We start from the raw sequence: 26,647 nt of genomic DNA on the forward strand, positions 1-26,647 counted from the left end.
AGCAGACATTTGGCACCATCTGAATGCCTGGATTTTTGAAACAACATATATTGAAATTCCACTTAATATAGATATAGTCATGTTTGGTCTTTATGATAACTATAAACTAAATTTTATAAAAAATAAAGTAATTTTACTAGTTAAGTATTTCATATACAGATCAAAGATGCTAGAGGAAAAACCTAATTTAGAGGGACTTAAAAACTATATCAAAGAAAATTTGATTTTAGAAAAACATATTTCCTAAAAAAAATATGAGTGTGAAAGATTCTAACATGTACTGGAACCCCTGGGATAAAATCATTAATTAATTTAATAGTGAATTATTTTATATAGATGTGCCTGAAATGTAATTTCCATAATCACTATATATTTTTTTATGAAAATGTTATACTTCATCCATATCTATATCATATCTATCGTATTATCAGTTATTTTTGTTTAATCTTTTTTGCTTGATTATGTTTATTTTTCTTGCTTGCTTTATAATGTGCCACTATAGATAATTTATGTAAATGCCTGTTAATCCATGAATAAAAAAAAAAAATTATAAAAAAAAAATATAGGTACATTAGTCATGTCTGTGCTACCATATTTAAACACACAATTTTACAAAAAAGCACACAAGCATCCATCAAATTATAAACACATAAATTGCTTCGCGTGACTGATTTCTATAATTTCACATGGGAAATGTAGCACACACAGTTAAAAAATCAAAAGTATGTTCTTTATGTTAACAACAATCTCTTCTGAAATTGTATCGGCCCCTTTAAGTCGCGTCTGTTAGCTATTTGAAAGCGATGCCAAGATGTTTGCGATACACATTTTAAACAAAATGAAGAAAAATCAATTATGAATTTAATTATTTTACCGATTCATCAAATTTCCCTTTCAAGATGCCATTTCCATTTTTAACTTGAATTGTCTCTTTCAATTTCTTTATTGTTGTTTTATTATGCTGTTTTCATTATTTTAGTATGCGTGTCTTATTTCTGTAATTTAGTTTTTTCAAGTGGGAATAAAATGTTATTTTTATACCAGATATTGAACAATTTCTAATGCAATATGACACTTTTAAAAATGATTTGTTAAATATTGAATTTGATATTGAGTGACACAATACCTGTTCTTTGAAACACATTCATTATTGAGCAGGTGTTTTGTCGATACAATTGTCTCTATGACTCATAAAGGGTTATCTTGCACCGACAAACCGCGTCATTAATTGTACCCAGGACTCATAAAGTGAAATCTTCCACTGACAAATCGCGTCAGAATCAAATAAATTCACAAATTCTTGGAGATGTACAGCTGCATGAATAAAGTTAACTTTCCATTGTTTTTTTTAAGTTTGGCTAGAGGAGTGTCGATTGTTTTAAAAGACAGGAATATTAACCCTGAGAAATTGAGTGGGTTTGCATTTATCGGTTGAATTACCATTTTCATATTTGAAAATGTCTATAACAAGTCAGGAATATGACAGTTGATGTCAATTCGTTTGATGTGGGTTTTTTTATCCGGGACTTTCCATTTTGAATTTTCCTTGGAGTTTTTTAATTTTACTTTTTGATACGTTATTTAACTGACTTTTTTCCTATTTTTTTTTGAAATGTTTACTAAGTGTCGATTTGCATGACGAGTAATGTATAGATATCTGAAAACGCTTATCGATCTCACTTCTTTCAAAGTTCGTTAATTTCTTCAGGCTTTGCTTTTTACCTTGATTTGTAACTTCTTAAAAAATTGATGAGATCTGAGTATCGATTTACTGATGTTAATATAAAAAAAGAAAATAAGGTATGACTGCGAATAGGACAACTCTCCAAAAGAGACCAAAATAACAACTATAGCATGTACAGGTCACCGTACGGCCTTCAATAATGAGCAAATCCAATACCGCATAGTCAGCTATAAAAGGCCCCGAAATGACAATGTAAAACAATTCAAAAAAGAAAACTAACGGCCATATTAGTTTTAAAAAAAATGAACAAACGCAAATATGTAACGACAACTACTGAATAACAGGCTTCTGACTTTGGGCAGACACCTGCAAACATAATTTGGCGTTAAACATGTGTGCAGGAGCCCAACCCTCACCATAACCTGGGACAGTGATATGACCGTATAACATAAGAACGAACTATATTATCATTTTAAAAAAAAGTACGACAAAAGAGACGATTTTTCGTATCCTATTGTTAATTTTTCATTTTTAGATGGCGATGTTCCTTTGGCACCCTCTTACGGTGTTTATATTTCACAACTTGTTCAATATGTCCGTGTTTTGACGTTTTTGGTTTTAAATGGGATAGCACATCCTCATTTTTACGGAAATGTTGTTAACCGTGCGCGGAAATTTCGGAATGTAAACTCGTCGCTCCTTTAAATAAAATTATTCTAAAAGGTTACCTATTCAACACTGTAATACGATCATTGAATATTGTTTTTATTGGTATAATTATTGATTTTAAAATCAGTAGATTAAAAGATAACTAAATATACATATACATAACCATGGATCTACAATCTGTCGTTACCTGTAACTTGGCATTGCACAAGGTCTTGTTTTTCTCTGGCTGTTTATGACATATTTACACTAAATCCATAGGGTGTTGGATGTGTATGGATCGATAGTTTAGTCTTAAATGCATGATTTTTTTATTAGTTGTTAGTGGCTTTGAAATAGTAAGAAGATTAACGGTACCAATTTTCTTGCACCAGATGCGCATTTTGACAATACATGTCTCTTCAGTGATGCTCGTTGCCAAAATATTTGAAATCCAAAGCTTATATAAAAGATATAAAAGCTTATATGTCAGATAACTGCGAGTTCTCCCAGATCTGTTCCTTATGTCTTTTTGTGTAGGTATCTATAAGTAACCGGCCACGTCAACTTGTATTTTTGTCCATCTGATGAGTTAAGCCTTTTTCAACTGATTTTTATAGTTCGTTCTTATGTTGTACTGTTTTACCACTGTTCCAGGTTAAGGGGGGCTGGGATAGCGCTAATATGTTTAACCCCGCCACACTATTTATGTATGTGCCTGTCCAAGTCAGGAGCATGCAATTCAGTGGTTGTCGTTTGTTTATGTGTTACACATTTGTTTTTCGTTAATTTTTTTTATATAAATAAGGCCGTTAGTTTTCTCGTTTGAATTGTTTTTCATTGTATTATAGGGACCTTTTAAAGCAGACTATGCGGTATCGGCTTAGCTCATTGTTGAAGGCCGTACGGTTAACTATAGTTAATGTCTGTGTCATTTTGATCTTTTGTGGATAGTTGGCTGATTGGACTTATACCAGGGAAAATATCTGATAATCACTGAATTTACAGAAAAAAATAAATGAAAAATAACTTAAAACTTTTAACAAGATTAAACTTTTTTTTATAATCAGAATTTTTAGTTGATATGAAATAAGCGATGTTTCAACCTTAGATTTTTTTACTACAGAATTCTCAGGCAGTATTGTATTTTGAGGTGTTTTATTTATTGATTTGTTATTTTACTGTGTCAATTTAATTAGTTTCCGTAGTGCTTTTGGGCATTTAAGAGTAGCACGAGGACACCCACGTTAGTTTTTAGTTTGTGTTTCTCTGTTCGTGTAGATGTTAAAATCCTAACAATGTCGTAGTCACTTATAATAAGTATCGCATACTACTGATCCATTACAATAATTAATCAGGGGTTGCACTGACATTCCTTTGTTATTACTTTCATGCTATAAAACATACACACAGTACAAAAATGTAGCTATAAGCGTTCCATAAACGGAAGAAATTGTCCCCCAAAGATAGAAACAAAATAACTTTAATCGTATCATTGGTGCACCTGAATGAATTAAGTGAAGGCAGGTTGTTGTAATAAATTGAAATGTTACATCGGCGAAGATTATTTCTTATGCATGTGTGAAACGAAATAATGAATAAATACTAGTTAGAAATCGTAGTTTATAAGGAACAATTCTCTTGTTTGAATTCGGGGCCTTTTATAGCTGACTATGCGGTGTGGACTTTGCTCATTATTAAAAGCCGTACGGTGACCTAAAGTTTTTAATTTCTGTGTCATTTTGGTCTCTTGTGGAGAGTTGTCTCATTGGCAATCATACCACATCTTCTTTTTTTTTAAATATAAATGTAAGGTTTTCGATTTTAAATGGATGAACATTTATCTTTCAATTTTATACTGTAAGGATAGAGCTGCATAACATTGTTGAACTATCCGCTAAAGTATATGAAGTATGTATTCGTTTTTAAAATGAAATACTAAACGAAACGTGCATGATAAATTGATAAACAAAATATCAAGAAGTCAAAATGCATGTACAAGAAGAAACTCACCTTTTTATCGGTACATTTAAATGATTTAATGAATAAACACTGTTTTAAAAACTGTTTGTTTCTATTTACATAGATATAGAAAGATGTGGTGTGAGTGCCAATGAGACAACTCCCCATCCAAATAACAATTTATAAAAGTAAACCAGCATAGGTCAATGCACAGCCTTAACAAAGCATGGTTGGTTACATGTTATGAATTTACTTACAATTTCGGGATTTTTGTTCTTCAAGTAAACGGAATCAGAAAAAAAATCGCTATCCTATGTCGAATACATAAAACTTGGAAAAGAATATGAAGTGCTTGTTGTAAAGTACGGTTTCATTTTTCAAGTACAAAAATTCATCGAGTTCATTGAGTAAAAGAAAATGCAGAATAAGCAACTGGGGGGGGGGGGGGGGGGGGGGGGGGGGTGAAGTAAATGATAAAAAATATGTGACTTGAGTTTTTTTATCCTACATTGAACTTTTGATGTCGTCCCTTGATCTGGAGGAGACATTTAAATTGATGATATTTAGATGTGAAAACTGTTAAGATTTTAAAGTTTAAACTTTACTACCAATTGCAGAAAACTATAAAACCAAAGAATTTCACATGCACATTTATCAAAGCTAGAATTATGATTGGAATCATGTATGAGAATACGTCGATGGAGGCTTTAAACGACCTTGACCTGATACGTGAATATTAATCAGTCCAATAGACGTAAAAGTATGTGTATTCTATTTTCTGAGGTGTGAGGTCGAAGGTTTAAATTGACCAATGGAAACGATCGTTCCTTAGAGAGTTAATCTAATAAGGTTTGTTTGACTGATTACGTCGCACTACCTTTCGCTTAGCTAAGCCGCATATGAGTGTAACCGCAGCAAGATGACAGTTTATCAGCATGAGAGAAGCAGGAATGTCGCTATGATAACCGCACGTATTTTTGGTCATCACCATTCCACCATAAGTCGTTTTGAGAACAAAATCAGGCAATAAACGAAGTTAAAGACTATCCGAGATCAAAGAGACCCCCTGTGCCATCTGCAAGGGAAAATCAAGCATAATAAAGCTTGGTCAGAAAGAAACCCATTGTTTACCATACAATCCAAGCAAAAGCCTTATTAACAAAAAATGTTTGAGATCGATTCATCGCTACTGGTTATCGTGCGATAAGACCATTCCGGGGACCTTTGCTGACGAACAGACACACAGTTGCCCTTATCTATGTAATGCAGAGCTCGCCAAAGTTTGAAATTAGCATCGTGAAGGAAGATCCACTGTTCTAATGGAATTCGGTTTATCTTCCTTTGCCCGATCGTAGCCTGTTTTTGAACCATATCGAGCATATATGGGACACTATTGGGCGTAAAGTGCGAGAAAGGACACCCCAATCTAAACATGTAATGAAATAAACAATTCCCTTCATCATAAATGGTTGCTCATACCTTAGCAACAAATTAGTCGATTTACGGCAGGGATCAGAAGTCGTTAAGTGGAGGTTTACCGTTTGAATTGAGGCTGCGCACAAAGTACAAATTATTTGGCGTATAACGATCAACCATGATGTGAACTATCATCTTAAGATCAATTTTGAAATGTCTGACATTGTAACGTTTGACTACAGTAAAAGTTGTAAAATGCAGATTTTTGTACAAAAAACACTTTATTTTGTAATTAAAAAGTGTGGTTAGATAAATCATTTTTTTTCAAACATTTTTTTTGTTTGTTAAGGTGGTACTTAACACTTTAACTAAAATTAATTTGGCTTGTTTAATTTTCAAGAATTTTTTACAAAGTATTTACTTTGACCCTTCGACAAAAATATAAAAAAATAAAAAAATTGACCAACCGTTTTATCAGAAAAATTACACTGGTTATATAGCAGTTTTACAAACACTTATGTTGATCATCGAAAAGCTTAATATTCCCTTAACAACACAACGTAATTGAAACATTAAGCTGATTTTACAGAGTTATCTCCCTGTAGTGTTAGGAACCACCTTAAAAGGGCAATGTAACAATAAACTATAATATTCCATCCAAAATAAAAGGCTGACTTTTCAAGTTTAAAAAATCAAGGTGTTGCAATACTTTTTTCTTTGTGTATATATGGTATTTGCGAATAAGTTGTTAAAATCTGAACCATTGTCTCTGATTTTTACAATTATTGAAACGCGGACTCGAAGAAAAACCCCAAAATGAACTTTTACTAGAAAGAAATCCATATTACCGATTGATCAACATGGAAGCGGGTAGCAGGACAATTTATTTGAAAAAAAAATGTTTTTTTTACAGAAAATGCAGCGTTTTGTAACACCCGTCTACGTGTCAGATCCAAAATCGGAGCATATTTTTCAACCATCCCTGTGAGTTTTAGAAAAAAATGTCAGATAAGAGGGGCGGGTCACCTGATCACTTCTTTTCGGGACACCCACCTTTTCAACACGCCTTGTCAGGGACGGAGGAAATAATAAGTCTAAGGAAGATTATTTAGAAAAATATTCACAAAGGAAATGAACGAAAATAAAATCTTAAACATTTTGTAGGATTCCTTAGCTGCGACATGAATCGTGGAGACGTCATTATATTTGTAGCATTAATCTAGTACAGATGAAAACCATACTGGTAGGGTAATGAATATTCATCCTGGTCTGTTGTGAAGAGTTGTCACATTGTCATTCGTACCACATTTTCTTTTTTATATCGTTTTGATCCTTTCAGTTGCTCCTCTTGGAAACTAAAGTCGTGTCTGTATATTTGTTAACAATTTCAACAAGTAAATTGAACACATTTTCAAGTAAGGTTGAGCATGAAAATGGGAATGTGTCAAAGAGACAACAACCCGACCATAAAAAAAAACAACAGCATGGATGCAAAACGCACTTTTAAAGTGCTGCAAAGTAATTTCCCATAAAACTAGATACATGGTATGCATATAGCATTTTTACACCAATCAATATAATTATAAAAATCCACAGTTTGTTCGAAATGTCAAAATTTAAATATTCTTCATTTTCAAAATGCATACCATTGATGCGTTTTGTTTAAATCTGTACCAAAAAAACCTTTACCAGAACGTAATATGTGTTTGCAAATAACGTAAAAGGTGTTTGGACATAACGTAATAGGTGTTTGCACATAACGTAATAGATGTTTGGACATAATGTAGTAGGCATTTGCACATAACTTACATGGTGTTTGCACATAATGTAAGCGGTATTTGCACGTAACCTAATAGTGTTTGCACATGATGATGTAGTTTTTATACATAACTTGCACTGAAGGTAAACGATGTTTGCACATAGGGAAACGATGTTTACACATAAAGTAAACAAGGTTTGCACAAAACGTATTAGTTGTTTGCACATAATGTAAAGGGCATTTGCACATGACGTAATGAATGCTCACAGAGAGTATCAACTGTACGGCAAAACGCATTTGAATTCTACCATGATGTATTATGTTTTTCACAGGTGATACATATGTATAAACACAACATAACGCCAAAAGACTATAATATCATGAGATTTACATAGAATAAATGTGTATCAAAACAAAAGGTTTAGAACATTTGACATTACCAAAACACTTGAGACAGAACGCAAGTATTAACTGACTTACGTGAAAGACGAATATACACAACATAGATAAAACATTAGAGAATGAAAAGGTGGTTGATCATAAAGTTCCGAAGTATTCACAGAATATATAGTAGTAATGTAACGCATATTTTACTCAACCAAGTTTAGCAATGACATATCATACAATTGTTTGACCAAACATATTACTAATTTGACATAACACAGAGATGCATTGTTAGGATATAAAGGCATCTGCGTATAACATAAAGAAGAAATGACAGGACGTAATGGCAAAGCGACACAACACATTAAATATTTACACTATAAGACAAGACATTTTCGGCGTTCTATACTATGCATTGGTTAACCTTTCTATCCGCCTACTTATCATAAAAAAACACTCTTATTTCCTTTATGATAGCTCTCTGTGATTGTATAGCCATTGTTTTATGTGTATAAGTGTATATAATATAAAAAAAATGGAATGTTGTTGATATGTTTAATATTTAGTTAAGTCTATATAGCGAATAAAGAAATTTGCTATCTAGGTAAAACAATGTGAATGTTGTTTACATATTTTAATAAAAGCTCAAGTCTGATATGAAAACGATAATCTGTCATAAGCAGACCTGTCCTCATGTTTGGTCAATAGCAGACTTGTCCGCAGGTCTGGTCTAAAGCACACCTGTCGACATGTCTGGTGAGGGGCAAACCTGTCCACATGTCTTGTGAGGGGCAGACCTGTCCTCATGACTGGTCAAAAGCAGACTTGTCCACAGGTCTGGTCTGGGTCAGACCTGGCATTAGGAATGGTCAAAAACAGACAGGTCCAACGAAGTAAACTTGCTTTTCTGATTAATAATTCTCAAGTTAACTCAGAAAACAGTCAAAAAGTCTGCTCTAAGTTAAGTTTTGTCTATGTTAGGACCCCACCCATCTGTATATTACAAAGACAATTGAGTAATTTGAGGTAAATGTACCCTTTATACATAATATAATCAACCCTGCTAATATAGTTATAAACGAATATAAATAAATATATATCTTTTGAGAACTGTGTAAAGATAGTCAGATGCAAACAAGCTACCTTTTGGCAATGAATGTATTGAATGAAGATGCTTTATTAATACAATTATGTTCTCTCCTTTCCAATTGCCACCCAAGCAATTTGATAAGACTTCATTATATTGAAATGAAAATTCAATGGCTTTCTATCAAAGAATCTTTATTATATTCTGAGATTTATTTCTTGCATCAAAATTAAAAAAAAAATGTTTCCTTATTAATAATTCATTCTCAAGCAGAAATATCATTTGTCTATTTGACCTGGAAGTTTCACAATTGTATGGCATTATTTTTTATGTCCGTTACCAAAGTGACGTTAAACCCTCCAAGATATAATCTTGTGCTAAACAATTAGTCTTTGGCACAATCAATCATAAGTAATAGCTCAATCACTTCATTTTTCAACTAAGTCTTGCTAGTAAATAATAAGTTAATCAACCATTAAATGAACTAAATTTTTTAATTACAAATCTAGCATTTGTTGTTTTAACCGAACAATACTTCAGTTCTCGTCAAAAACAAATCTTCAAAATAGAAAAAAAAGCTTAATACGCATTTAACACTTTGCTGGCTTTTACCTAATTGAATAAAAACCCTCCACAATATAACCTTGGACTAGACAATTAGTCTTTGACACAATCAAACAAAAGTTATCTCTCAATTACTTAAAATTCGCACTTAATAAACAATAATTCAATCAACCATTAAATGAACATCCTTTGATAATAAGCAATGATTAAACAGTCTAACCAGATAAAACATCTGTTTCATTTCATAACCATAAAAAATAATATGTCCCCAGTTCACAGATGCCCCACCCGGGCTTTGATTTTCAATGTTCAGTCGACAGTTAAAATGGGGAGAAATCTCTAATTTGGCATTAAAAAGGGAGATCATATCATAGGTAGCATGTTTACTAAGTTTCAAGTTGAGTGGACTTCAACTTCAACCTAAATCAAAAACTGTAACGAAAAACTTTAACGGGGAAACCGATGAACGGACGGACGGACGCACAGAACAGAAAGCATTATGCCGACTAATGGAGAATACACACTCATTCACCAAGCTGTTATATACTTATTCAAAAATCTTTTTTTCTTTGTTCTACTTCAACCATAATTTGCTATTAAATAGTGCAGCATGTTATCAAAGTTATTAAAAAAAACGGGATTGTAGTAACGACATAAGGAACATATCGAATACTATATATACAACGGATATTCCATAAGGACAACCAAATCGTGATGGCGCAAGAATTACGCAGTGATTATTTCAACTTGAACTTTTGAAACTCTTGGTTAAAAAAATGATAAGATCAAACTGGGGAGCCCAAAATCAACTCTTCTGTCGTAAAGTTTTGTAATCAACTGACCCTTATAGTCAATTCTATAGATATAAGTCCTAAATAAATGAAAACGGAAAAACTAAAATACTTAACACGATGAATAAACAAGTGCCATATTCCTGACTTGGTACAGGCATGTAGAAAATGGTTGATTGAACCTGGTTTTGTAGCGCTAGACCTTTCACTTGTTTGACAGTCGCATCACATTCCATTATAATGACAACGATGTGTGAACAAACAGACATAATAGGTAAAATAATCAAAATATGGATACAACAGTCATCTCTGTGTCACAATCTCAAAACCAACAAATATTTAACATAAAAGCACAAAAAGCATCTATCAAATTTTAAAACCACATTCATTGTATCAGGTCTATGACGTTAACAAAAGTTATCGTCACAATGGAAGAAATATAAAAAAAAATTGTCGTTCAAAATATTAAAAAAAATACCTAATTCCACATTGGGAACGGTGGTATACAGGGTTAAAATCACAGATAAATTCTTGTCAATTAAGATTGGAGTGGAGCGCACAAACATCAAAACTAGTGTCTTTTACTATTAAGGTTCTTCATAACCTTTCGGCTAATATGGTCGTATTAACACCACAAATTTTACTCTGAGTACAGACAAACTCATGCACAAGTTTTATGGGATGGCAGGAACTAATTTTAAAAGCATTTTATGATTTAAAAAATCATAAACGTTACTAGATGTTGCTTTCCATATTTTGTCGTTCCTGTAGAAGGTGCCAAAATAAACTAAATCGGGAAAGAGGTTTGAGAATCTCCTTTCATATAATACATGATGTGAGTAGTATTGATTGATATGGACAATATATGGACAATAGAAATCTGCAGACAAAAGGTGATTTAAACTGTGTAACTGAGTGGACCGTGTCAATTGAAAATCGGGTATTTATCTATTTGCCATCCTCTGCAGACATGAAAAAACTAGACATCAAAATCAAGGTAAGTTTTTGATTTTTTGAAATTTTTATATATCTAATTTCTTTCGGGCCATTTCTCAATAGAAATTAAATATATCTTGATGTCATCACATTTCTGAGTACAAATGTTAAGATTTTTCATTTGAAAAAAAAAATGTCTGGAGCTGGCATGTCAGTTAACTGCTAGTAGTCTGTTGTTATTTATGTATTATTGTCATTTTGTTTATTTTCTTTGGTTACATCTTCTGACATCAGACTCGGACTTCTCTTGAACTGAATTTTAATGTGCGTATTGTTATGCGTTTACTTTTCTACATTGGTTAGAGGTATAGGGGGAGGGTTGAGATCTCACAAAAATGTTTAACCCCGCCGCATTTTGCGCCTGTCCCAAGTCAGGAGCCTCTGGCCGTTGTTAGTCTTGTATTATTTTAATTTTAGTTTCTTGTGTACAATTTGGAAATTAGTATGGCGTTCATTATCACTGATTGTTTAGGGGCCAGCTGAAGGACGCCTCCGGGTGCGGGAATTTCTTGCTACATTGAAGACCTGTTGGTGACCTTCTGCGGTTGTTTTTTTATTTGGTCAACTTGTTGTCTCTTTGACACATTCCCCATTTCCATTCTCAATTTTATATTGGTTGTTAAAACATTTTATTTCCGACTGATTGATCGTAAAACATTTAGAGTTGCCCAATTCTTATTATATATTATACGATTTTCAGAAAAACAAGGTCGTGTGAAGAACAATTATAAATATACTTCATTCAAAAACTAGCACAATCAAACAATAGAAACACACAAATTGACTTGATCATAATGGACCTCGCTAAAGCTTCAAACAAAGTCTCACATCGTCACCCATTTAAGGTAGCTCAAACTCTATGGTATTGAAAATAAGACACTTAAGGTCAATTAACAGTAAATGAACGCCATCTATCGGATTCCGCGAAATGTTGCGACGTTTTGTACGAGTTATGTCCCTTTGGCCAGAGTTTGCAATGTTGAAACCAGCGACTTTCCGACAGAACAACGGCAAATTTGATGGGAAGTACAAATGTATGTAACGTCTAGAAAATTGAATTTGTTTCCTAAAATACAAGATGAAGAAATGCCACAGGATGCAATAAGAATATTTTCAAATTCAAGAATTTATATATTTCTTTTTTTAGTAATTATCAATACACGAAGAACTCATTGTTGAAGGCCGTACGGTGACCTTTAGTTGTTAATGTTTGTGTCATTTTCGTCGTTGGTGGATAGTTGTCCCATTGGCAATCATACCACATCTTCTTTTTATATATTATTGTACGGAGCGTCAAATTGCAGATAAAACCAAATAAAATATTCCCGGTCGATACGCTTTTCAAGAGCTTTATTAATAGATCGTAATTATTTAGTTAAAAAAAAGGCCGTTAGGTATCTTCCTGCATTTTTTCACATTTCTATATGCCCGTCATAACTGTGACGGGACGTATTATGATATACAAATATCTGGTGTCTGTCCGTCTGTTTTTTTTGTTTTGTTTAAGTCCGTACTTTAGTCTGTAATTGCTTATATCCATCGCATGTGAACTCTAGTGGATAGTTGGTTCCTTGACAACTACATGTACACCGCATCGTGTTGTTTTATTTTTAATGGTGTCAACTACACTTGCTCTCTGCATTGACATCTATTGTCACATTTAAAAACTCTGAAAGACGTTTGCAGAATAAATACAATACTCATTTCAAATATAACCTTATATAGATGTTGGATTATCCGAGTGTGGTCAGATATATATATAATAAAAATAATGTTTAATTCAAATTTTGTATTTGATGCACTGTGAATTCTTATATTTCTGTCCCTCTAATGTTACTTCAATCTTATTGAATTTTACAATGACTAAGGGCTTAGGTTTCCTGTTTATATTACAACTCTCCTTTTTTGTCGCATGTTGTGTATCATGTACTGGTTCTATGTATACTTCGAACATGCACATGTACACCTTGGGAACAATAACTATAAACATAGCTTGTTGTTCGGTGTGAGCCAAGGCTCCGTGTTGAAAGTCGTACATTGACGAAATATTGATTTACTTTTTTAAATTGTTTTTTGGATGGAGAATTATCTCACTGGCACTTACACCGCATCTTCCTATATCCATGTAGTAATACTTAACGTTTCTATTCATACATGTACAATAAATTTTATACAGAACAAAACAGATATTTACTAAGATGTCATTTTGTATGCATGTTCAGTTTCTTGTTAACTTGCAGATGCATTAATAATTAGACGAAACTCTTTCAAGAATTTGTAGAATGATTTATATAATGTTTGTTGATATATGCGATGTCAACTTCTATCAATGTAAAATATTTGTAGAAACAGACAATATATTGGTATCCTTTATCGTTACAGGAATCTTCTCTGATATAATACAAATTGCAGCAGCATATGGACAGAACACATTATGTCGTTATATAGTTCCGAAACAAGCCATCACATGTTCCGCTGCTAAAGTTACTGGTTTTTCAAAAAGTGGCCAAATATTATACCGGAACGGTGAAATCATGTCAACAGATGACATACTAGACAGTCTTAAATAATTTATTAATTGGTTACCTGACAACTCTATATTTAAAAGGGGGTCTAATCTGGGTTTACGGAACAAAGAATAAAGAGCAAAACTTGCAGAATAAAGTGCAAAAAAATAAATAACAGAGAATAATTGGGTGCTAAAATATAAAGAATAAAGAATATTGGTAATACAAAATTAAAATGTATAAATGACGGACCCGTAGGATATAAAGAACCTATCGATACAAAATATATAATAGTTATGCATAATCAACATCAAGACGTTGGAATTTCATAGTAAGATAACTTGACGTTATGTAATAAAACTGACGACGTCACGATTTTTGATGGGTTTTTTTTGGCAAAATGTTGAAGTTGCGTCGCCTCTAATGGGAAAACGAAGTCGATGACCATATATTTTTTTTTACATCATCTAATTGATAAGACAAAGAAGAAAAAAAATTATTATTTTTTTTTTAATTCTATGGAGTGATTTGTGTCATTTATACAGGAAACCGAAAAATGTAGAAGAAAAACAAGGATTTTCCCTATATATTCAATGTAATTTAGTAATTTCCCGGACCATTCTAAAAGTAGATTTTTCTCGGAAACGAAGTCGGTGACATATACTTTTTTTAACATTTTTGGATGTATATTTTCAATATCTAATAAAGTTTTAAAACAATGTGATTATGGGCTTTCCGATTTGATGTTCCTCTAAGATCAGTATGTTTGTAATTTTACTTTTCCATAACAAGAAATTAAGTAATTATTGGCGGGATTTTTTTCACTTTTCTACATTATTACAAGAACCAAAGAAAATTATATATAGTTCCTAGCATAACCTACAGTTTGCTATAATATATAAAATGTATAACCAGTTATATTATAACGATACAATTCTGAACAAAAAAGAAAACTACATCATACATGTACATGTAGTGCAGTACCAGTAATCAAATAAAACTAAAACATTGGATTATTTTTAATCCAACATTGCATCACAAAAACAATTTGATGATTTGAAGACCCTTATTGTGGGAAGGGATATGAATGTTTCTGTCTTTTCTACAAAGCTAAATAAAGTTGAACGCAACTTGACAAGTATGATAAACGAGGTTAGAAAAGTCTGATGTGAATATTAAGTATGAAACAAACTCACACAAAAAGCTAAACACTCCACGTAATGAATACATAAAGCTCGAAGGAGGTGTTCAATGTTCGTTTGCTAAAAATACATCTGTTTCATTTGGTGACAATTTTAATGAAATAGGTATCCGTTAATTTGTTTCTTTCACTTAATAAATTTGACAGCGATAGACACTAACATACTTGGTACTGACAAAAAAAGCGGTGCCCTAGCTCGTTCATCGCGGGTTTTGACCGGTACATGTCCCGCTTGTTAATATTAGGTCGCATCGTCTTTTAAACCAGCTGCATAGTGTTGTCGAGATATATATTTCTATCTGTAATCGTGTTCAAAGCTGCGCAATTGTTTGTGGCTGCTAGGGTCTTTGCACCGGAACTAAACACATTTATTAAAAACCAGTTGTTAGCATGACACCGGTTGTATTCTTCCCATATATGTTATGATGGTATGATAAAAAAAAACCTAACGGGAGGGATTGTGTCTGATATTAATATGATGAACAGATAATCTGTCGATCAGTGTAATTGAAGTCTGAGGCTGGCATGTCAGTTAACTGCAAGTAATCTATTGTTATTTATTTATTATTGTCATTTTGTTAAGATTATTTTCTTACATCTTCTAATATCAGACTATGTCTTTTTTACACGTTCCCCATTTCCATTCTCAATTTGATATAAGTACAGTTGGTCTATGAAAATTAAGTTTCGATGCTCAATAATGCTCAGTTTGCTCATTTTATTTTAACTATTATTATTATTGAAGTACTATGTGATTCTTTTTCAATGAACAGGCATGTCAAAAATTGGTATTACAACATTTTTTCTAACATAAGTCATGTTATTTAGATTATATTTAATATAAAATTAATGGTTGCCATTACAATTTATATTTTTACTATCAGACTGGGTACACCATTCTGTGTATTGCTGTATTACAAATATTGATATTTGATATCTTAATAACAGAAGAATGACACCATTAATTCGACATGATAATAGCTGACAACATATAACTGGTGTTAATCCTAAGAATAATTTTACTTTCAAAATTTTCTGTAGAGTGAACCATTCGGAACTCACACTAGGAATAACTCGTGCAGATAATTACTGTCTGGTAGACACACTAACACATATAAAAAAATGATCGTCCAAACATCGAAACCTTGATAATAAACTGAATATTTTGTTTGTCCCCTACTAGCAAGCCAGATGAAATAAATAATTTAGCCAATCTGCCAATAATTCAGCAAACATGTCTATGATTTAATATATACTGTTAAAGTAAACATGCTAATAACAAATTATTTTTAGTCAGTTATTTACGTCAATTTTATGCATTTAAGTGTATCATGCTTGTTTTTATTATTCAACCCGAAACGAATGTCGGGTAATATGTTTCGATTCTTTCATTACTTTTCCCTTTTTAATATTACTTTAGATATAAACCTTTGTGTTTTCCAGCAGTTACCAATCTTGATAAATGTTTATCATAATTATCATGTAGGATCTGTAGAGGTGCAGTTAAACATTGGAATTACTCCATCACCAATTTAAGTGTGTCTGAATTAAAAACCAGGAAATTTGTGTACAATGTTGGTTTTTACAGTTTATAGGTTTTGGCCGATTTTATTGCTTCGGAAAAAAATTGAACTTTGTAAAACATTTTATTTATAATGTCATCTATTTGTAAATGTTCAATCAATTCTTTGAAATTCAAAACTCGCTGTCATTGCCACAATAACTTAAATTATTCAACATTGGTGCCTATGATAAAACAAATTAAAGTAGCATTTTCAAATTCAGAGATATCTTCATCTACAATTGTTTGCCTGAAAGAAAAATCGGTTCCTTTATTGTATTTAATAGCATTCTTCTCAGTTCTTCATACTGATATGATCTACGATATGAAGGTACGTAGTTCCTTGTCATAGCCTAATGCGAAACAGATTTGGGTAATAAAAGCGCTTTCTCGAGAAAAAAAAGTGTTCGACCAATTACCTATAACAGGTAAAAATTGCAAAACGAAGAGATCTTCAGGGCAAATGAAAATGGAAAGTCCTTTATCAAATAGCCAAATAAATTTACGCTTTTTGATTGAGTTCAGCAGTCCAATTGATATTTTATCGTGTGTTTTTCTATGTTGTGAAGTTATACTATTGTTTCAGAAAAAGTAAGAAGGTTTGGTACCATTAAAATGTGTAATCCCGCTTACAGGAATCTGATGTACAGAAGTTGTTGTTTGTTAATGTAATTTATGTGTGTTTCTCGTTTCTCCTTTTTTATATAAATTAGACCGTTTGAATGGTTTTACACTAGAAATGTCTTGGCCTTTATAGCTTGTTGTTGAGTGTGATTTAAGACTCCGTGTTGAAGGCCGTACATTGACCTATAATGGTTTACTTTTATAAAATTATTATTTGGATGGAGGGTTGTCTCATTGGCACTGGCACCTCATCTTCCTATATCCAGTTTAAACATATCTAAAGAATAGAAAAGAACTCTCAAACTCTTTAATATAGTTTAAGAAACACAATGATTAATGGCACCGAGATAATTTATTTTCTGTTAATTCAAACATATTGACTGATTTTGTGTTTTTAATGTCCAGTTTCTTAATTCAAAACAACGTATATCTCACATAAAAAGATCCTTACGTGTGTAATGATACACGCAATAACTTTGCTTTGGATGAACGTGTGGTAAATTTCGAGTAAAATGTAATCTAACTAAACGTTTTTTTTATGTAGACTAATGTGGTTTTTTTTAAAGACAATTTACTAAAATTGTTTTAACGATATCTCATTCGAATTCAAAAAGATTTCTATTTGCGATTACAAAAAAAACAACATCAAACAACATACATTGATTTTATTTTGAAACAAATAGGAAATACTATTAAATATTATATATGCATAAAAACAGCAAATCCATTTTTTATAATGGATTATCCTTGAACAGGGATCTAAATCTAGATTACCAATCACTGTCAAAGCCAAACAGTCATCTATGCTCATTTTTGGAGTAAATCAATCTAACTGGAACATATTTTACATCAAAACATATACAGTCAAAATGTTGTCAACTAAGAGCAACTAAACCAAAAAACATTTTGAAAAAGTGCAAGAATATTGGTATTCGTGAACTTTAAATCAGGAAGTTTTCAATGGTAACTTCAAACTGCTTGTAACAAGTACAAAATCAAATTCAGTTTGAGTTTTGAAACGTGTGACATGTAATTCCAAGCTGCAGAACTAACAACATCGTCAGTAGTAGTACATGTATTTGATTCTTTTGTTCTGTTTTGTCTTTCTGGGATCTGTGTTGGTATTTCTGTATACATATAAAGCCATTTCATCTTAGTCGAATTAGATTCAAAACACTCTTCTGGCAAATGGACGTAGGAAGAATGTAGCAAAAAATCATAAAACTCATCGGAACATCCGAACTCTCGTGCTTTATTGACAGAACATTGGATTCCATTATTTACACGACTAGAGAAAAATAAATCATTGATAACATCGGGTTTTTGCGTGATGTGAAAATATACATAAAGTTACGATACTGTTGTCAGGTAATGAAAGATTGCATATTTTGGCTTTAATATTGATTCACTTATAGGATGTTTGCATCGGAACTGAACATACTCGTTTAATAAAAAAAACATTTGTTGGCATGACAGGGTTATGTTCTTCTTATTTATTTTATGATAGCATGATACTAAATCCCGAACGGGAGGGATTGAGTCTGATATACGTATGATGAAAACATACCTTCAATTAGTTTTATTGAGGTCTGAAACTAGCTGGTATGTCAGTTAAAGCTAGTAGTCTGTTGTTATCTATGAAATGCTGTCATTTTATTTATTTTCTTTTGTTCATCGGACTTCGGACTTCTCTTGAACTTAACTCAAATGTGCGTATTGTTATGCGTTTACTTTTCTACATTGGATAGATAAATAGGGGGATGTTTGATATCTCATAAACGTGTTTAACCCCGCCGCAATTTTTGCGCCTGTCCCAAGTCAGAAGCCTGTGGCCTTTGTTAAACTTGTATGCTTTTTTATTATAGTTTTTAGTGTATAATTCGGAGTTCAGTTTGACGTCCATTATCATTGTACTAGTATGCATATTTTTTTAAGGGGCCAGATGAAGGACACCTACGGGTGCGGGATTTTCTCGCAACATTGATGGCCGACGGTTGTTGTCTGCTCTATGGTCGGTTTTTTGTCGCATTGACACATTCCCGGTTTCCTTTGTCAACGTTATATAACGTAATATATATTTAAGCTGTATGAATGCCATGATGCGTTTAGAAATTCTGCATGTTGTGGTAAAAGCAAAAATAATTAAGCTTTATTTTTCATTTTCTTTTTTCTTTTGTAATTTGTGTTTTAATTGGCTTTCAAACATTTACTTTGATTATAGATCGCAGTAAAAAGTACATATATACATTACTGTTGCATTGTCATTCTAGGCCTTGTAATGTTTGTGTTAATTACTTACATACAATACTGTTGCTTTGTCATTCTAGACATTGTAGTGTTGGTTTCAATTACTTGCATACATATACTGTTGCTTTGTCATTCTAGGCCTTGTAGCGTTTGTGTTATTTTCTTACATGCAATACTGTTGCTTTGTCATTCTAACCTTGTAGTGTTTGTGTTAATTACTTACATATAATACTGTTGCTTTGTCATTATAGGCCTTGTAGCGTTTGTGTAATTTTCTTACATACAATACTGTTCCATTGTCATTTTAGACATTGTAGTGTTTGTGTTAGTTACTTACATACAATACTGTTGCTTTGTCATTATAGGCCATGTAGTGTTTGTGTAAATTACTTACATACAATATTGTTCCATTGTCATTCTAGACATTGTAGTGTTTGTGTTAGTTACTTACATACAATACTGTTTCATTGTCATTCTAGGCCTTGTAGTGTTTGTGTTAATTTCTTGCATACAATACTGTTGGTTTGTCATTCTAGGCCTTGTAGCGTTTGTGTTATTTTCTTACATACAATACTGTTGCTTTGTCATTCTAACCTTGTAGTGTTTGTGTCAATTACTTACATACAATACTGTTGCTTTGTCATTCTAGACATTGTAGTGTTTGTGTTAATGACTTGCATACAATACTGTTGCTTTGTCATTCTAGGCCTTGTAGTGTTTGTGTTAATTACTTGCATACAATACTGTTGCCTTGTCATTCTAGACATTGTAGTGTTTGTGTTAATTACTTACATACAATACTGTTGCTTTGTCATTCTAGGCCTTGTAGTTTTTGTGTTAATTACTTACATACAATACTGTTGCTTTGTCATTCTAGACATTGTAGTGTTTGTGTTAGTTACTTACATACAATACTGTTTCATTGTCATTCTAGGCCTTGTAGTGTTTGTGTTAATTACTTGCATACAATACTGTTCCATTGTCATTCTAGTCCTTGTAGTGTTTGTGTTAATTACTTACATACAATACTGTTTCATTGTCATTCTAGGCCTCGTAGTGTTGGTGTTAGTTACTTACATACAATACTGTTTCATTGTCATTCTAGGACTTGTAGTGTTTGTGTTAGTTACTTACATACAATACTGTTTCATTGTCATTCTAGGACTTGTAGTGTTTGTGTTAGTTACTTACATACAATACTGTTTCATTGTCATTCTAGGCCTTGTAATGTTTGTGTTAATTACTTACATACAATACTGTTTCATTGTCATTCTAGGCCTTGTAGCGTTTGTGTTATTTTCTTACATACAATACTGTTGCTTTGTCATTCTAACCTTGTAGTGTTTGTGTTAATTACTTACATACAATACTGTTGCTTTGTCATTCTAGGCCATGTAGTGTTTGTGTAAATTACTTACATACAATATTGTTCCATTGTCATTCTAGACATTGTAGTGTTTGTGTTAGTTACCTACATACAATACTGTTTCATTGTCATTCTAGGCCTTGTAGTGTTTGTGTTAATTACTTACATACAATACTGTTTCATTGTCATTCTAGGCCTTGTAGTGTTTGTGTTAATTACTTACATACAATACTGTTTCATTGTCATTCTATGCCTTGTAGTGTTTGTGTTAATTACTTACATACAATACTGTTTCATTGTCATTCTAGGACTTGGTAGTGTTTGTGTTAATTACTTACATACAATACTGTTTCATTGTCATTCTAGTCCTTGTAGTGTTTGTGTTAATTACTTACATACAATACTGTTGCTTTGTCATTCTAGGCCTTGTAGTGTTTGTGTTAATTACTTACATACAATACTGTTTCATTGTCATTCTAGGCCTTGTAGTGTTTGTGTTAATTACTTACATGCAATACTGTTTCATTGTCATTCTAGGACTTGTAGTGTTTGTGTTAATTACTTACATACAATACTGTTTCATTGTCATTCTAGGCCTTGTAGCGTTTGTGTTATTTTCTTACATACAATACTGTTGCTTTGTCATTCTAACCTTGTAGTGTTTGTGTTAATTACTTACATACAATACTGTTGCTTTGTCATTCTAGGCCATGTAGTGTTTGTGTAAATTACTTACATACAATATTGTTCCATTGTCATTCTAGACATTGTAGTGTTTGTGTTAGTTACTTACATACAATACTGTTTCATTGTCATTCTAGGCCTTGTAGTGTTTGTGTTAATTTTTTGCATACAATACTGTTGGTTTGTCATTCTAGGCCTTGTAGTTTTGGTGTTAATTACTTACATACAATACTGTTTTATTGTCATTCTAGGCCTTGTAGTTTTGGTGTTAATTACTTACATACAATACTGTTTCATTGTCATTCTAGGCCTTGTATAGTTTGTGTTAATTACTTACATACAATACTGTTTCATTGTCACTCTAGGCCTTGTAGTGTTTGTGTTAATTACTTACATACAATACTGTTTCATTGTCATTCTAGGCCTTGTAGTGTTTGTGTTAATTACTTACATACAATACTGTTTCATTGTAATTCTAGGCCTTGTAGTGTTTGTGTTAATTACTTACATACAATACTGTTTCATTGTCATTCTAGTCCTTGTAGTGTTTGTGTTAATTACTTACATACAATACTGTTTCATTGTCATTCTAGGACTTGTAGTGTTTGTGTTAATTACTTACATACAATACTGTTTTATTGTCATTCTAGGACTTGGTAGTGTTTGTGTTAATTACTTACATACAATACTGTTTCATTGTCATTCTAGTCCTTGTAGTGTTTGTGTTAATTACTTACATACAATACTGTTGCTTTGTCATTCTAGGCATTGTAGTGTTTGTGTTAAATACTTACATACAATACTGTTTCATTGTCATTCTAGGACTTGTAGTGTATGTGTTAATTACTTGCATACAATACTGTTGCTTTGTCATTCTAGGCCTTGTAGTGTTTGTGTTAATTACTTACATACAATACTGTTTCATTGTCATTCTAGGACTTGTTTGGTTTCCCCATTCTACATTAGTAAGGCAGTTCCTATTAACAAAGTCAAGCACACACTTTCTTTTTGAACCAAGACACCTTAATCCATCATCAAACACTGAAAAATAAAATTTTGGATTGATGTTCGTCTCAAATAGTCACAAGGATGACTTTGATTAGAGCGATCTGTTTTTTTGTGGACCAAACATACGTCTGGCGCAAAAACAAAATTTAATCCTGGTATCTATGGTTAATTAAACTCTTTCTTCTTGATACAAGATCTCAGTAGTAACTTTATTTGACAATACTTTTTGGTAATTTTGATTCTCAATGCTCTTCAACTTCGTACTTTATTTGACCTTTTTAACGTTTTTGGATTCGAGCGTCACTGATGAGTCTTTGGAGACGAAACGCGCGTCTGGCGTATATACTAAATTTAGTCCTGGTATCTATGATGAGTTAATGTTCATTATTTTAGAGGATTTTTTTTATATCGATATTGTAACATTGAAGAAAACAGATGTTAAGTAATAAAAATCAATCATTAAGAGCAAGTAAATCTGACAAAAAAATCAGCAATATTTCTGCAATACACTAAATGAATTCTGAAATACCTTACCAAAAACGTATAAATGTTGAAAATAATTCTGATGGGTTCCCTAAAAGTTTAGATGATAGTAGGTGACTAATAATTTCTTCAAGCAAACAACCTACTGACACCAATTTGGTGCTAATGTACCAAGATTCAAAATAGTAAGTAAGATCAGGTCTTCAGCTTACCATTTATGTTTAAACAGGCGCCAATAATGAAAGTGTTGAAATGTCTAATGTGCCATGCGTGCCATTCATAATCTATGTTATACTGCCAATCTGGACAATGGTTTGTAACATTGCTGTAACATTCTAAAACCTCAGTCAATGTTCTGAGAAAAAGAAATATTGTAAAAAATTAATTAACTATAACCATATTGAATACTCGATTTCCTTATAATTATTTTTGATGGGTATTGGGCAAAGGATGAATTTCTAATACCGAAAATATCAATATTTAAGGTATTTCTATTTGAGGTGAGTCCCTACAGAAATAGCTACATGTATTTTGTTTTTATCTTCCTTTTCTTAGTAATAGCCTCTATAAGAATTGAGTTGAGAATAGTATGTCACTAGTAATGAGTCGATTGTAATGTCAACAAAGCTGTTACAACACATGTATGAATAAAAACATTCCTGGTGTAGAAAGTCTTGATTTTTTAAGCCGATAAATTATCTCAGAAGTGGTTTTTTTTTATCACACACATAGCGTTAAAGATGTAAATATAATACAAATTAAAGTAGTTGTATACAGATTTCGTCAAGTTTGCTTCACAAATAAATCAAAGAAATTTGTAATAAAAAGGAATGTTTAGATTTGATGTGAATGCTTAAATAAAACGCCTTTTTCTTTATATTTCCGTTAATTATGATTTTCTTGGAATAAATGACGGTCAAAATTAAATGATGTAGCAAACACTCTATCGCAACTGCAATATACACTAAAGGTAGACATATTGCTATTTTCTGAGTTAGGTTGTTTCTCCTTTAAGCACGGTTGCTGATCATAAGCATCTTTATTTCAACATTCTGCAAATATGTAAACTATGCCACTGAAGTGTTGGTCTTATGGGAAAGTATACAGAGCATACAATTATTAAAAACATTATTATTCTAACTATTTATGACGGAATATGTTTTCCAAGCTGTGCATTTATTTCTATGATTTTATTGAGTAAAAAACTCATTTAACATACGTAAGAAGGAAATATACTAGTTTTTCAATTTAACGACCACAAAATGTCTTTAAATAACATTTGAATCATTTGATTGACTTATATTGAAAATTATATTTGGACAAGTAAGTTTTATTTAAACTCTGAGAAATTCAGAGCATATTAACGTTGAAAATGTATGCCGCACAGCCCTATATTTTGACCTTTGAAAAACATTGTGGTGCAAATGAACTTTCAATTATAGGATGATATTTTTTCTCAAAGCTTCATAGTAAAAGTTTTAGCCGTATAAGGAGTCCCTATAGGAAATTGCATTGTCAATATTCACAGAAATGCAACCTATAGCTAATTACGCAAAGACAAAGCTTACTGAATCAACTTTGTAAGAAAAAAATAGTCATTTGGAACTTGCAAATTTTATAGAGAATAATACATGAAAAAATCCGTATCATATGCCGTATCATCCCGAGATACCAATATCAGCCAGGGGGCCTTTAGGCATGTATTATTCTGTTTATCATATATTTTTTAAAACAAAATTAAAAACATTATTTGTGCAGAAAAAAAACTTCACGAAAGTTATGACCAAATAAACAATAAAACTTCAGATATTTCTACATTTAATTGTACTATTTTATATTACAATCACTCGTCAAGTTACTGGGTAATAATTATTTGGAAAAACAATCGATTTTAGTTGAAATTATAGGACGTTTTTTTAAATAGAAATCATTTTTTTTCCATAAGCCTGAAAATGCAGCAAAATTTAATTATGACGTCACGCCATGTTAGGTGATACGGATTTTGCTATGCAATACGGGGTATGCGATACGGGTTTAGCCATGCGATACAGGGTAGGTGATACAGACTGGAAAAAAGAACCTTTATCAGATATACAAAATTGCTGCATTTTGTACTAAACATATGATAAAGACCAACATCATTATTAAATAGTGATTACAAAATACTTAAAAAATCTTAAATTCAATCATGAATGCTGATAAATCAGGATCCATAAAAAACAGATTTATAGGTTTTAATTTATGCCAAATACAAGATATAATGGATTACACTGATAAGTTTTATAAAGAAGGAGCTATTTTATTCATAGATTTTTCAAAAGCTTTCGACATATTAAAATTGAATTTTACACAAAAGAATTCCTCAGTTAAGAATTGTAAATACTACCTTCCAACCACTAAAAGATGTCCATGCAGTTAGGACATCTTTAAGGGTCTACAAGAAGAAAAGTATCAATACGAGTAAAGTTTTTTGGAACTTTATATAGCCAGTTTACATGTTTGATTTTACTACGATTAAATATCATTACATTTATCAAGATACAAAATTTGAAGATTGAACGTTTTTCTACTTTCAGTTTTGATTGGTGTATGCATCACATTGAAAAATAATATTAAGAATCAAGAACGGTAATGTTATGGTGTGCAAACTTGGAAATATTTTAACATGGTAGATGTAAAATTAACAGGGGCAATTCAAATGTTTAAAACATTTAGGTATTTTACAAACACTCATAGGAATAATATTATTGCTATTGTTTAAAGTAAAACGTATAGTCAAATACTTATCTTAAACCGGTAGTACTGTCAGAAAAGGGTTATCTTAGTTGATAGTCAAGCTGAATAAATAACCAAACGACCTTCATCGTTTCAAAGAATAAGAAAATATTCTTACCTTATTTCACACAATGGGATATAAGAACTACTTAATAAAATGTAAGATTCAAAACCAAAACCACCATTCGGTGCAGCATCTACTCTACAGCGTTTAAGGGTGGAATACGGGTTGTCACATATATCCTTCTGATACAGAAATGCACCATATAGATCTACAAAGTATTCATTCATGAAGATTGTTAACTATTCACTAGCACACATGTTTGAAAATTGCTGAACTATTTAAGCAATACTGGCATATTCATGGTATTGGAGATAATTTTTTTCAGTAATGAATTTACAATAATGTTAACAAATTCACTTGATGAATAGTTAAATAAAAATTAAAAAGAAATAAAAAAAACATTGCTTTTTTTAAAAGTTATATTCAATTGTTTTGGTCATTTGTAAAAAAAACACATAATTATATCAACAATAATATAAGTTTTGAAATAAAACAGTTACAATAGAAATAATTATATAATACATAAAAAATGTAGATACATATAAATCTATGTCAATGTTTCATTGAAAATGTCAAATTTTTGTCAACGTCTCTGTGAAAATGCCTAACACTAAAAATACCAACCGTAAAACATAAAAGAAATTATTAAGCTTCCAAGTAAATGCATGTTCTATTATACTTTTTTAAAGAAAGTACTCATTCATATACATCATATGCCTTTTATACCAGTTTATCGCAATATTGAAAACCAGAAATATTTTACTAATGAATTGAAGTGGTTTGCCTGATTAACTAATAATTACAACCATTTTGATATCAAAGTAATCTGTTGTTGGATT

At 31.7% G+C, this 26,647-nt stretch overlaps 1 protein-coding gene across 1 annotated transcript in view; it reads right to left on the reverse strand.

The window, feature by feature from the left end:
• Positions 1 to 26,035, reverse strand: part of LOC134717634 (ficolin-2-like) — a 38,742-nt gene extending 12,707 nt beyond the window's left edge. The window contains exons 1-2 of the mRNA XM_063580128.1: positions 25,863 to 26,035; positions 23,182 to 23,324 (exon numbers count right to left, since the gene is read on the reverse strand). Of these exons, the coding sequence (XP_063436198.1) occupies positions 23,182 to 23,324; positions 25,863 to 26,035 (316 nt within the window). The remainder of the gene's footprint in view (positions 1 to 23,181; positions 23,325 to 25,862) is intronic.
• Between the last annotated feature and the right edge of the window lie 612 nt (positions 26,036 to 26,647).

This window comes from Mytilus trossulus, chromosome 5 (genome assembly GCF_036588685.1).
Source record: "Mytilus trossulus isolate FHL-02 chromosome 5, PNRI_Mtr1.1.1.hap1, whole genome shotgun sequence".
NCBI lineage: Eukaryota > Metazoa > Mollusca > Bivalvia > Mytilida > Mytilidae > Mytilus > Mytilus trossulus.